The following is a 13,659-nucleotide window of genomic DNA, read 5'->3' as shown; positions in this document are numbered from 1 at the left end:
GCCCTGCCCTGCCGCAGCATCCCGCCCGCACCTCGCCAGCACGGCCCGGCTTGCCTGCCGCGTCCTGCTTCCTGCGCCGGGGCGCTTGGCCGCATGCAGACCCCCGCAGCCTCGCTCGCTCGCTCGCTCTGCCCGGCGCTCACCGCCTGCTTCTCTCTTCTCTCTTAGCTCACTCCCACTATCTCTACGGACACATGCTCTCCGCCTTCCGGGACTAGTCACGGCCCACAGGGCTGGTGCCCTTCTGGGTTCGCAGGCTCCGCTGGCCCTGACCCCTCCTGCTCGGTTCCCCTTCCTCCCTCGGCTCCCGGTCTCGTCAGTCCGTGACTTTTCCAGTTGCCCTGGATCTCAGAATATACGCATCCACTCCCCTCACTCTTTTGAGTCCTACTGTGTGCCCTTTGTAAGTCTCGGCTCCACGTGGCCTGGTTCTCTGGTGTATGGCAGAACCTAAGCTACGGGTGCTTGGGATTCTGGGGTTGGTGTATGGCAGCCTGGGGTGGGTGTGGCACCACCTGCGTTCTGGACCTATCTGGGTTTGTACTGCCCGCTGCACCATAACCAGAAACCCTTCCGAGAAAGGACCACTTCAGGCTCAGTCGTGCTTGAGCTGTTCGGCCTTCTGGCCCCTTCCATTCTGGCTCTACCAGATGGGCTGAGTTGGTTTTGGCACCCCAGCATCACCCCTCCTCCAACCCATCACCGGGACTCGCAGCTCAAGTCTTCAGATCTTGCTTGGAGACTAGGATGGTTTAGAAGGTTCCAGGCTCTGTCAGGATGGTTAGACCAGAAGAAGTGAGCAAGACAGGTAGAAACTCTGGGCTCTGCCTGAAGCTGGATCCTAAATGTGATGGACTTCAGAACTTTGGGCCAAGGGTGAAGGTGGAGAAACTCCCAGCTCCCTGCCCAGCGGGAGGTGTAGGCAGACTAGCCAGAGAGAATGTTTTTGGCTTCTAGTTATTCTAAGCCCAAAGGGCAGTGGGAATGACTCCAGCTGCTGCAGGGCTGAGTGGTTCTTGCCCCTGGGCAGTTCAGATCTGTGTAGGGCTCACTCTGCCCCCATGGAAGACAGTGGCTTACTTCAGGGAATCATGTCTCAGGTCCAGGAATACCCAGTATTGATGAAGGTAGTCACTCCTGCTTGCCCCCAAATCATCTAGACCTCATTCAGGGTTCTGGGGTTCAGGGACTGTGGACTCCAGAAATTCTTGATGCCCTGCCCCTCCCTTCTACCTCCCACCATTTTAACTGCTCTTTCTGACGTGGAGGGGTGGAGGGGTTCAGGTCCTGGTTTGAGAGGAATATTATCCACTCTTTCCCCTCCCCATTCCTTTACCCCACCAAGGTGCTTGAAAGTTCAGGACCTGATTTGAGGGTGGGTTGATAGAATTCAGGGCTTCATGGAAGTGAGAGGAGAGGAAGTACAATGCCATGGTAGAGGTGACTGGAGTGACTAATTTGTCACTTGATCCACTGGGTTCTGAGCCGGGGCTAGAAAGCAAGTGGGAAAATGGGCCAGAACACCGTGTCTTGAAGGAGAGTGATGGAGCCTGGGCCATTCCTGGGCTTAGAGCTTTGTGCGGCTGCTCAGTGGAGCCGAGCTTGGGCAGGAGGCGGCTGGAGCAGGCAGTCACCTGTTCTTGCTCTCCCTCACTGTTCTGCTCTCCTCGCCAGTCAGGCTGCTGGGAATGGAGATGGGGAAGCTATGGAGCAGAAAATGAATTGGATAGAGAGGAAGAACCCACATTCCCGGGTAATGGATGCTGGGGTTACAGAGAACCCCAGAGTCCTAAGGTTGGAGAAGTTGAGCATTACAAGGCCATCGGACTTCTTCCAGGCCCTCCTTCAATGGGCTAGCTATGTGGGAGAGTTAGCCCCGATTTCTTCTGCCTATCACATGCCTGTTGTGGTTGGCCGTGTCACAGGCAGCAGCTAGGGAGTCCAGGAGCACTTAGGGCCTGCAGGAAGGATGGCAGGGAGAATAGAGAAGGGAAATCTGTATGAGGTGATGGGAAGGCTGCTGTCTTGGTGTGCCCTTTGCCTCATAGTCAATATATATTTTTTTTTCTCTGGAGAGTCACCAGTGACCCAAACCCTCCTTGCCAGCCTCCTGTATCTCACCAGGTCCCTTCTTAGTACTGTATTGGCTCTGTGCATCAGGAGTGGGTGTGTGGGTATGTGTAGGTATGAGTGTGTGTGTGTATGTACCAATAAAAAACCTGATTTTAAGACAATGTACAAATGGCCTCTGGTTCTTTTTTAACTTTGACCTCACAAGACATGCCCAGCTGTGTTCACAGCCCTTAGAGGATGCCTCTGAGAAGGAAGTATCAGAGCTTTGAAAACATATCACCAATAGCCTTCTGCTTATTACATACTCACAGGCTCGACGGGGAGGTTAGTGTTATGTAGTTGTACGCGAAGGGCATACAGGACAAGATAAAAGGGCGAGAAGCCTTCTGTCAGGCTTAGTCCGTTTCTTCTTTCCCTGTCCTCCTCTGCCCAGGCTTTCTCCATTCAGACCCTGTCTGGAGTTACTGCTGCCAAACCTCCTGTGCACATCTCCCTCCAGCTGTAGTCAGGGTCTGGCTCCTCCTCGGGGGTCTAAGACGTTCCTCATGACTTGGCTCCTGGTGCTGCTCCCACCAGTCTTGCATGTGCCTGACTCAGCAATGTTAGGTCCTTCCGGCTCTCTCCAGAAGGCAGCTCAGTTACGTTTTACTTTTGCAGTTTTGAACCTTCAGGACCCCATTCTGGGTATCCCCTGGGAGGCAATGACTTCCTCTTCAGCAGAACTGGTAACCAGCAGCCCTTAGCTTTGTGAGCACTTTGCGCACACACGTGCTGTGCTTGTATTGCTTCCTTGACTGTCTCTCACGCTAGGCTGCAAGAATGCACTTTGGTCTATACATCCATAGGAGTGCACTTGAATGAGTGGACTGACCTTATCTCAGAGGGCTGGCAAAGGTTTTAATATTAAAGGCTGAAAATGGAGAGATGGCTTAGCAGTTAAGACACTTGCCTGTGAAGCCTAAGAACCCAGGTTCAGTTCTCCACAATTTACCCACGTAAACCAGATGCACAGGGTGGTGCATGTGTCTGGAGTTGATTATAGTGGCTGGAGACCCTGGTGTGCCCATTTTCTCTCCATATGTCTCTTTTCTCTCTCTCTCTAGTAAAAAATAATAAAGTTTTTTTTTAACTGAAAATCAATAAAAAAAGCTTAAAATCACTAAGTACTATTGTGTGTCAGACACTGTTCCAAGCATTGGCTTAATTTGCTCATGTTGCAATTATAAAATATCTTACACAGGTAATTTATAAACAGTAGAAATGTGTTTTTCACAGTTTTAGAGTCTGAGAAGTCCAAGATTAAGGCACTAGAAGATTTGGTGTCTGGTGAGGGCCTAATCCTCAGAGATGTCATGTTCTCACATGGTGAAAGTGGCAGAAGGGCAAAAAGGGCTGAATGTATTGTCATCCCTTCTATATGGGCACTGTTCCCATTCATGAGAGTGGAGCCCGGATGTCCTAAGCACCTCTCAAAGACATATTTGTTATTACTGTTGCCTTGGGCATTAGGTTTGAACATGGAGTTTTGGAGAGACCCAGTCAAATCACAGCACATATTAAATGGATTAACTAATCCTCATAACCTCATGATATATTATCATTGTCATTTTATAGAACAAGAAATTGTAAGGCTAAGAGCACACAGTGCCTTGTCCTTAACTGTAGTCGTAATGGAAAAGTCTTGACCCAGTGCCAGGGATGCTTGACACATGTAACTTGCTTCTTTCTCAACAGAGCTCATGCCTTCCCCAGCTACCCTATTTCTCTTCTCCCCGCTCCCTTGTGTCTGCCATTCATATGGCTCTTGACGCCTGTGAATCATCCTGGGGTCATGTTTGTTCTACTCATCTGAGTGGTTGACATCCATCCACGCACTGTACATTCTCGGACCCTCTCCACAGCCAGTGCTGCCCCAATCACTGATGGAGCAAGGCTGGCAGAGTCCACGAGGAAACGTGACAGGAGAGCCAAGTAGCAACCTAGACAGAGGGCCAAGAGACTCTACCCTCTCCATGATGCGTCTTAGCGACCAGCTGGCTTCAGGAATGAGATCTGGAGGGGTACAAAAAGCCACAGCTTCCCAGTGTTGCCAGTCACTGGGATGGGGGTGCTGGAGGAGCAGTCTTGTATAGACATGTGAGTGTGGTGTTGGGCATGCTGAGCTTAAGCAGCATGTTTCCTTCAGTATTTGTAAAAAACAAGGTGGGGCTGGAGAGAGATGGCTTAGCGGTTAGGAACTTGCCTGTGAAGCCTAAGGATCGCAGTTCGAGGCTCAATTCCCCAGGACCCACGTTAGCCAGATGCACAAGGGGGTGCACGCGACTGGAGTTTGTTTGCAGTGGCTGGAGTCCCTGGAGTGCCCATTCATTCTCTCTCTCTCTGTCACTCTCAAATAAAAACAAACAAAAAATTATATTACAAAAAGCAGAATCTAGATTTCTTTCTTAGAATTTTTTCCTTGCTCTATCTAGGAGCATCCCAAGCACAGTGAGAGGCAGGGAGTCTGGATCTGGGTGGCTTCCTGTGGCTAAGGGAGGGCAAGGGTGAGGTACAGCCAGAGTTGCTGAGGGGATGTGATATGGGTGCCCACTCAGGCTGAACTTCCTTAGCCAATCCCATTTGGAGCTCTAGCTCATCACAGGCAACTGTTCTCCAGCTCGAGCCCAGAAGCCAGGAAGTTAAAGAAGTCCAAGGGACATGGAGATGGTGGGATGGCATCTCATCCATGAAACACATGTGAGTTGAGGGGCTCTTTCCTCTCACCCTCCACTGTCTACATTTTCCCAGTTGTCATTGACGACACCTGCAGCATCCGGAAAGCTTCCAGCCTGCCTATGAACTTACCAGAAGTTAGATACCCGAGTGTTGACTGGAGTGCATACATAGTCCTTTAAGCATCCTGCAAGGTTCACACTAATTAGTTAAACACTCCAAAAGTTCTATGTCTACACTAACAATTGGTTTTCCAATTGTTAGTGCAGACATAGACATTCAAGCAATTCTTATCTTTTTCATTCTGTGGATTCCTAAAAGTCCATTATTAGGCAACATTTGATTAACCCAGTTTGATTGATTGTAGTTAATTCCACCAAAGAAAGAATTTAAGTTAATTTCCCTAAAGAACGTCACCTCATTATTCATTAACTTGGGTCTTACTTGTAATTCTATTGTCAAGGTTAAGGGTTTGTTAATTTAAAGAAGTCCTTGTGCTTTGACGACAGTTATTCTGTGAGAACAATGCATAAGACTGTGCTCCTATAGACAGAGTTTGCCATTCACATATGTGCTGATCCAGTAAATTGTTTCTGACTTGAGGACTCTAAAGGCTGTGACAAAGTAAGTAGCTGGTGATTAGCCCTGGCAACGATGGGGATCTCTTTCAAGTACCAATACCAACCCAAACCTCAGTTTCCAGTTGAAATAACTGAAGAAGAATGGGCTTTAAGTCCTTGTCTAGCTCCTTGTTATATTGTTGCTTGCTCTTCATGAACAGCCCGTACTCTAGGAGGGGACTGGGAGGACAAGGGATAGGCAAGTCATGACTAAAGGACTAGAGTGGTATTCGCTCTAGGAGCATGGGAGGTTCTAGGGCAGAGGCAATGAATCTTAAGGGAGAAGAGCCCTTTTGGGCACATAGTGGGATATTTTGGTACTCAGGAAGAAAGCATATCAGACTAGACGTAAGGCATGGCAGCCAACCTGCTGCCTCCGTCAGCCCAAGGGCAGGAGGTCAGGGCTAGGCCTAGATATGCCTGTCCCATCTGTCCAAGAGGGGAACATTATAATCTCAGTGTCACAACCTCAAAAAGAAGAAAATGCCACACATCAGGGTAGATGATTGCTTGAGACAAGCAGGCCTTTGGGGGGAACCCTCCCACCTGCACCCTCCCCCTTGAGTTCTCTGAGGCTTTGCTGAGGCAGCCTTTTATATCTCTCTTCCTTAGGTCCTTTGTGGAGCAAGGTGTTGGCCCTACCCAAGATCAAGGTCAGGGGGCCAGTGTGGAGGAGTGTCCAGCGGAGCCAGAGCAAGTGCCAATGGCCACTAGAACCTGCTCTGTTAAACTGGCTCATCAGGCATCGGGGCCCCAGGGAACTGAAGGGGTAGTAGCCTGCACTACATGTTGAACCTCTGTTCTTCCACAGTGATTCCAAAAACTTACAATTTGCAATAAGCCTGACAAACCGCCCCAAGCAGAACTAATAAAGTTTAAGTAGATGTTCTTGGTCCATTTCAATTCTAGTTAGTTCTTAGCTCCCTAATTAATCCTTACATAATGTCTATCCAAAATCTTCACTCTCAATTCCCCACCCACATTCTCCCTTTAGGAAGCCAGTCTTTGAAAAATAGCATCCCAAATGACGAGAACACTGGCTTCTCTTCTTTTGACTGTTCTTTGTGAACCTCTCCCAGCGTCCCCAGGAGAAATTTCCTTCATCTTTGAGTTGTAGGTGGAGACAGGATTACCCCTATGCCTGTGGGGCAGGGCAGAAGCAGGTAAGGGGACATGCTATTTGTCCTATCGGGAAATGACAATGTCTGACCCTGTTTGTTCTCACGTAACCACTTCTCTGCAGGCCTTTGGGTGATGTGGAGCCAGGGGAGAGATGAGGTTGAGGAAGATGAGACCCACAAATCCCAGGTGTACACCCCTAGCCCTGGATGTGGAGTAAGCACAGAGCATGGGAGCATGCTCAATTAATGGAAGGCAGTGGACCTACTGGGCTGTAAGTTGGAATTCAGCAGACCAGGAATGATGTCTGAATTCAAATGCATTGGAGTGCTCAGCAAGTCTGCCTCTGTTTGCCACAAGATTGCTGAGGAAGGAATCTGGTCTTCCATCAGACTGTGGCTCAGACCCACCTGGCCCCCATGCCTAGTGACCATCACAAACCTGCTGTATTTTCGAAACCCCACCCCCATTCCTGGAGTATGCCTGGACCACCAAGGCTCCCAGCCTCTCCCTTCCCTTTACATCACTGCGGACACTCTTCTAGTAACCAATCTTTATTCACTTTAAAAAAAAGGAAATCCAAATAAGTTAGCAAAAAAATACAAAACAATGGCAAGAGCACACAATGCTGAGTTAACAAAAGAAATCACCCCCAGAACCCCCGCCCTCCCTTTCCTGCCTGTCCCCAGCAACATCAGCACAGGAGACCTTGGTCAGATGGCAGCTTTACAAACAACACACAAAACAAAACAAAACAATACATAAAACCCCTGGAAGGTTCCCAATAGTCACTGCCGAAGCTTGCCCCCCACACCCCTGGGGACTTGGAAACAGAGGATTGTTCCTCTCCCTTCCTTCTCCCTCAACTCAGGGCAGGCCCCGCCCGGCCGCTGGCATCGGGGAGTGAGATGGACACGTGTCCAGGTCAGGACACCGGTCTCTGTCTCTTAAACCATTTCATTTGGAGGGGTGGAACTGGGGGCACATTGTGATTAAAAGGGAAGCTCCTGAGTTTGCCCCCCAGTCCAGGGGACATCCACAAGGGGGCGCTCTGGACCCCGGCATTCTCTCCTTGGAAAGGGATGCCCTCTGCGCTAAGGAGTCAGGTAAATGAAGTCATCCATTCGCTTGCTGGGCTGGGTGTCAACCTTATAGGAAAGGGAAGGGACTAGTCTGGCCTATAACAGCCCAGGAACTGTTTTCCGGGCTTCCGGATAGCCTAGCTTAGGAGGCCCCTGCTGCAGAGATGGTGGCCTCTGCAGCCAGCTTGGGGGCTCACACAGACACCCAGCCTGGCAGGTGTCTCAGTTGGGCATGGTTTCGTCTGAGAAGGCCACAGACACATCCTCCACTGTGATGCTGTCCACGATGGAGGTGAGGGAGTGCAGATTGTGGGCATCTGTAGGATCAGCTGTGAGCAGGTGATCTGTAAGGAGAAGGTGGTGGAGGTGTTTCCGGTATGAAAAAGGGGCATGGGACTCTTGGGGTGGCACACATTTTCCAGGACAGATATGTGGACAAGACTCAGAAATACCCCCAGCCTTTGCCACTCCCTGTGCCATATGTGTGTGTGTGTGTGTGTACACACTCGTGTGTCCCAGCTCTCCGAATGCCCCTAGTGGAGTCAGAATCTGGCAGCAGCTAAACATCATGTATCATGGGGGACTGGAATTGCCCAGTTCTGCAGCACTGATTCAGCAATTCCCAGGGACCCGCTGGGGTAGGGACAGTCTTTTTTCTTCCTGAGAAGATCAGTCACCAGGCACCAGCTAGGTAGCTACTGGAGGCAAAGACCACTCCTTAGCTAGTCAAGGCTACCGGGGAGGCACAAAGCTTCCCACTATTTGGAGCTCTGGGATCGAATAGGTCTGTGGAGATGCCACAGGAAGAGGACTGGAACAGAGAGTCAAGTAACAGGGGACAAATAGGCTTGGGGATTTGAGCCACGGGTGACCAGGATCCATCCTCACTTACCACCTGGATTGGGGCCAAACTCCAGTGCACTGCCCCACTCTGGACTGCAGGAGGCGCTGTGAGAGTTGCATTCACTGGGTACCTGCAAGACCAAGGCCCAAGGTCAGGCACCACCATTCCCAGATGCATCTCTGCCTGGTCTCTGGGCAGAACTATGAGGGTTTCGGAGAACGGCCTCAAGCTTGACCCCTCCGGCCTAGAGTAGTAGCCTAGAATGTACAACCCACGGAGGCTGTGCTTTTGTCTTCATCTCGGGGCTACCCCATTAGCGTCACTTTTGAGCAGGCCTATGGGAGTGCTAATAGACTGGGTGTTTTTTTTTTTTTTTTCTTTTCCCCAGTTTAGTCACACCGGGATACTGGTGGACTGGAGGGTCAAACAGGTTTCTTGGAGCTACTTGGTCTGGCCTCTGGGTTCTAACTCAAGCACAGAGATTAACCTTGCACCCTCACCTGGGCTGACTGTGGGCTTGCTCATGGACCCCCCCACCCCACCCCACCTTCTTCCCTCCTGTGCTAGGCCACTCCACTGCATCTCCCACCCACTGCCTTGGATCTAGAAAGAACATGGGGTGGTGGGGGAAGAGATGGACCTAGACAGAGATAAGTACAGGCAACACCACAGGCGGTCAGCTGGCTGGCCTAGCTGGCAAAGGAAGCTCCCGGAGGCCCCCAGGGCTCCGCCTGGCACCTGCTCAGCTGCAGCCCTGGTGGCCCGAGGCTGTCCGGATGCCTGCTCTCTCTGGCCCTGGCCGTGGGGCTGGCCACTTACCGCGGGCTGAGGCCCGCCCCCGCCTCGGTAGTGGAGGTCCCGCTCCTCCTGGTTGAGGGAGCTGAGCAGGGCCTGCAGGCGCTCGATGTACTGGATGGCGCTGCGCAGGATCTCCACCTTGGGCAGCCTCTGGTTGGGGTTGAGGAGGGTGCTCCTCTTGAGGGCCTCGAAGGCCTCGTTCACCTTCTTGAGCCTGCGCTTCTCCCGCAGCGTGGCCGCCCGCCGCCGGTCCACAGACACGGACTTCCTCTTACACACCTTGCACGCCCACGGCAGGCACTGGCCTGGGCAGTGCTCGGGGGTCCCCAGACCCTTCTCTTCCAGGGGCCCTCGGACCTCGGGGCTCAGGCTGAGCTCGGCGCGCTCGTAGCCTGGTGGCTCGAAGCCCTGGAGATGGACAGGCAGGTAGTTTTCCCCATCATAAAAGTGGGGCTCCTGGTAGAAGTAGGGGGACGTCTCATACAGCTCCATTGGGTCGGAAAGGAATTGTTCCTGCCACCGTCCCCCAAGCTCCTGCAGCCCCTCACGCCAACTGCTGGGTGCCATTTAAACCCTCCCCGCTGGCATGGACCCAGAGATAAATATAGCCAACGCCACAGAAACCTGAGCCCCCCTCTAAGCTGTTGCTGCACATCAAGACGTTTACAGTGGATTAGATGTGATTGTCCTTCCCTCTCCCGTGGCCCCCACCCCACCCAGCCAGCCTGCCCCTGGCCCAGCAGCTCCTGTGCACAGGTCGGGAGGCCGTCGGGTGTAATTTGATTAGTTTTCATTTCTTCGCTGCCCCCGTGGGGCAGGGGAGGTGGGGGTAGACGCATTCCCCTTCTCATCTGCTCCTTTCAATTACTCCTGCCCTGGCGGCCTGCCTGCTTTCTCCTCAATGGTCCGAGGCAGCCGGCGGAGAGGGTAGGACACACCAAGCCAGGGGTCGTCCTAGACTGGAAGGGGTCTTCTGAGTCATCTAACCATCTCCCTGATGCCAGGTGGCAACACCTTGAACCCCAAGGTCCCTAAAGCCCTCCCACCCAAGACCAAGTTCGGGGCATGTATAGATACCCAGTGTCCACGGATAAAGAGGGACAGAAACTCACAAAGGCAGATGGAGTCAACTTCTGAATTCCCAAAGTGTCTTTGACCTCATATATTCTCTTAGATCTCATGGGATGGAGAAATATGGGGGCCTGGGGCCTGGTTCTGTAGAAGGAAATAAGGGAAGTTTTCTCTCTATTTAATGGAGCTGGCCAGAGTCAGAGCAAAGGTGGAGTTCCCAGCTTCCAAACTGCCACCTTCCCCAAGTGGCAAGTTCAAAAGCTATTCAGCCCCCCATCTCACCCTTTGTTACTTTCACTCATTCTCCTGTGTTGCTCCCTCAACAGTTTCCTGCCTGTTTGAACACTAGAATCTTCCTGACTCCTTTCCATGGATGGATGGGAAGGAAGATCCCTTCACATTGTTTGCACCTCTATGGGACCACCAGGCTGGGCTCTTCTGTCCCTCCTTTCTGAGTCTTTTACTTTATATGCATCAGACAGCTCTCAGATGTCAGATGCAAGAGGGCGCATCAGTCAGTGGTCACCTCTTAGTAGAGGCCATGGCCCATGAGAGGACCAGGCCATCCAGTGCAGTATGCAGGCCTCTGGCCACCTTCCTCCACGCAACCTGTGAAGCCTGAATTCCCTTCCTGAGTTGTCATTGGTCAGCTTCTGCAGACATCACATGACAGCGCATTTAGCCCATGTGTAGTGTCAGGAATCCTGAGCTTTGAGCTGAGATCTTTTACCCTAAGGTATTTTTAAATATTTTATGTGTTTATTTGTAAGCACACAGAGAGAAGAGGAAGATGAGGAAGAAGAAGAAGGGGAGGAGGAGGAGGAAGAAGGAGAAGAAAGGAAGGAAAGGGGAGGAGAAGAGAAGATGAAGAAGAGAAGAGAGAGAATGGGTGTGCCAGAGTCTCCAGCCACTGCAAACTAACTCCAACTCCAGATGCATACACCACTTTTTTTGTTTCTTGTTTTTTTTTTTTGAAGTAGGGTCTCACTCTAGCCCAGGCTGACCTGGAACTCACTCACTGTGTAGTCTCAGGGTGGCCTCGAACTCATGGCGATCCTACCTCTTCCTCCTGAGTCCTGGGATTAAAGTCATACACCACCACGCCCGGCTTGCGTGCACCTCTTTTTTTTTTTCTGCCAAATTTTTATTAACAACTTCCATGATTATAAAAAAAATACCCCATGGTAATACCCTCCCTCCCTCTACTTTCCCCTTTGAAACTCCATTCTCCATCATACCCCCTCCCCATCTCAATCACTCTCTTTTTTATTTTGATGTCATGATCTTTTCCTCCTATTATGATGGTCTTGTGCAGGTAGTGTCAGGCACTGTGAGGTCATGGATATCCAGGCCATTTTGTGTCTGGAGGGAGCATGTTGTATGGAGTCCTACCCTTCCTTTGGCTTTTATATTCTTTCTGCCACCTCTTCCGCAATGGACCCTGAGCCTTGGAAGGTGTGATAGAGATACTGCGGTACTGAGCACTGTGGTCATTTCTTTCTGTCACCATGATGCCTTCTGAGTCGTCCCAAGGTCACTGCATGCACCACTTTTGTGCATTGGCTCTACACTGGTACTGGAAATTGAACCTAGCTTTGCAGGCAAGTGTCTTACCTACAGAGCCAACTCTCCAAGCAAGCCTAGGGGTTGTTTTTATTGTTTTCTTCTAGAAGCCTGGCTCAGTGGTTAAAGGGACCTGCTTTTCAAAGCCTGATGGCCTGGTTTAATTCTCAGAACTCATGAAGATCCATACACAAAGTGGTGTGCGTGTCTGAAATTTGTTTGCAGGGGCAAGAAGCCCTGTTGTTCCCATATACACACATACGCATACACACACTCTCTCTTTCTCAAACAAAAATAAAATGAAAAAAAAAATCTCCACTTTTGACACATTTCCAATCTGAAAAACAAACAAATAAAAGCTGGAGAGATGACTTAGCAGTTAAGGTGCTTGCCTGCAAAGCCAAACGACCCAGGTTCAATTCCTCAGAACCCACGTAAGCCAGATGGACATGGTAGCGCATGCATCTGGAATTCATTTGCAGCAACTGGAGGCCCTTGCATGCCCATTCTGTCTCTCTCTTTCTATCTGCTTCCCTGTCTCCCTCTCTCAAATTAAATAAATAATAAAAAATAGAGAACAAACAAAAAAGAATGTTGCTTCAGTTTATATTCCAATCCTAACAGCTCCAAGAAAAAGAGTGTTGTCAGAGCTATTATGGAAACCCAGAAATGGTGTCTTGTCCTTTTGTGGTCCAATCTGACTTCCTCCTAAATCATCTGTCTTCTTCTAAGATGGAAGCAGAAGGGGCTTGCTCTGTGGTGGCCCCCAGGACCCTGAGGCTCTGTCTCAAACAAAAGCAAACCCCAAACCAAACCAATGAAGGCTAGAGTCTCTGAGGGGAGGAGGTGTGTGCTTTGTCAGGTCTTGAGGCCCCGACAGGATGAGGATGGGAAAAGGGGAGGAGGGGGAAGGGAGGGGAGGAGGGGCAAAGGGCAGTGGGGATGATCAGTTAGTGTGGATTTGAGTTCAGATGAGGGAATGCTTGGAGGCAAGGCTGCAAGGGTGGAAGGAAGTCCTGTGTGGCATACGAAACAAGGGGACGGCAAACCCTGTGCCTCTAATCCAGGAGTGAGATGATGACCCTCCCAGAGGCAGGAGAGTGGACTCCACTGGGAAGATATGCATGCTTCAGGCTGTTGAAAGACTATGTGTGTATGTGTGCCTGGATGTGTGTATATGCACAGATGTGTGTGCATACATAAATGCACACACTCTGGACAATGAAAGAATGTTGCCTTAAATGAAAGACCACTCAGAGCTGGGTGTGGTGGCGCTCGCCTTTAATCCCAGCACTTGGGAGGCAGAGGTAGGAGGATTGCCGTGAGCTCGAGGCCACCCTGAGACTACATAGTGAATTCCAGGTCAGCTTTGGCCAGAGTGAGACCTTACCTTGAAAAACAAAAAACAAAACAACAACAACAAAAGACCACTCAGTACATGGAAACATCCAGTGAATACAAGACTCATTTCTTGTTTTATCATCTCCACCCCTGTGTCCTATACCTGTAGCCCCATACTCACCCTGTCCCCAAGGACCACAGGATCAGGGATAGAGGAAGGACATTTTTAGGTGCAGATATTCATTCTTTCAATAAAGAAACATATACTGTGTGCTGTTACATGATTAGGTGACGTCACTTCTTGGCCATCATCATAATTCATAGTTGAGTGAGAGCTGAATACGCAAATTCATCTTTCCAAGGTAGAAAGTGCTAGGTGACAAAGGAGAAGGCTAGAAAAAGTGCCAGTATAATCCAGAGAAGAAATGGATTAATT

At 50.5% G+C, this 13,659-nt stretch overlaps 2 protein-coding genes across 3 annotated transcripts in view; one reads left to right on the top strand and one right to left on the bottom strand.

The window, feature by feature from the left end:
* Ppfia4 (PTPRF interacting protein alpha 4) overlaps positions 1-375 on the top strand; it is a 52,784-nt gene extending 52,409 nt beyond the window's left edge. For both annotated transcript variants that reach the window (XM_045147138.1, XM_004670713.2), the window contains one exon: positions 169-375. In XM_045147138.1, coding sequence (XP_045003073.1) covers positions 169-218 — 50 coding nt within the window. In that variant the 3' untranslated portion in view covers positions 219-375. The remainder of the gene's footprint in view (positions 1-168) is intronic.
* A 7,453-nt stretch (positions 376-7,828) lies between these two features.
* Myog (myogenin) lies at positions 7,829-9,740 on the bottom strand. Its single transcript, XM_004670714.2, has 3 exons — positions 9,270-9,740; positions 8,499-8,580; positions 7,829-7,950 (listed from the first exon to the last, which is right to left on the bottom strand). Exons 1-3 carry the CDS (start codon positions 9,738-9,740, stop codon positions 7,829-7,831), a joined length of 675 nt encoding a protein of 224 aa, XP_004670771.1.
* Between the last annotated feature and the right edge of the window lie 3,919 nt (positions 9,741-13,659).

This window comes from Jaculus jaculus, chromosome 1, assembly GCF_020740685.1.
Source record: "Jaculus jaculus isolate mJacJac1 chromosome 1, mJacJac1.mat.Y.cur, whole genome shotgun sequence".
In the NCBI taxonomy this organism is placed as follows: domain Eukaryota; kingdom Metazoa; phylum Chordata; class Mammalia; order Rodentia; family Dipodidae; genus Jaculus; species Jaculus jaculus.
The sequence above is the reverse complement of the archived record's forward strand: the minus strand, read 5'-3'. Positions and strand labels throughout refer to the sequence as shown.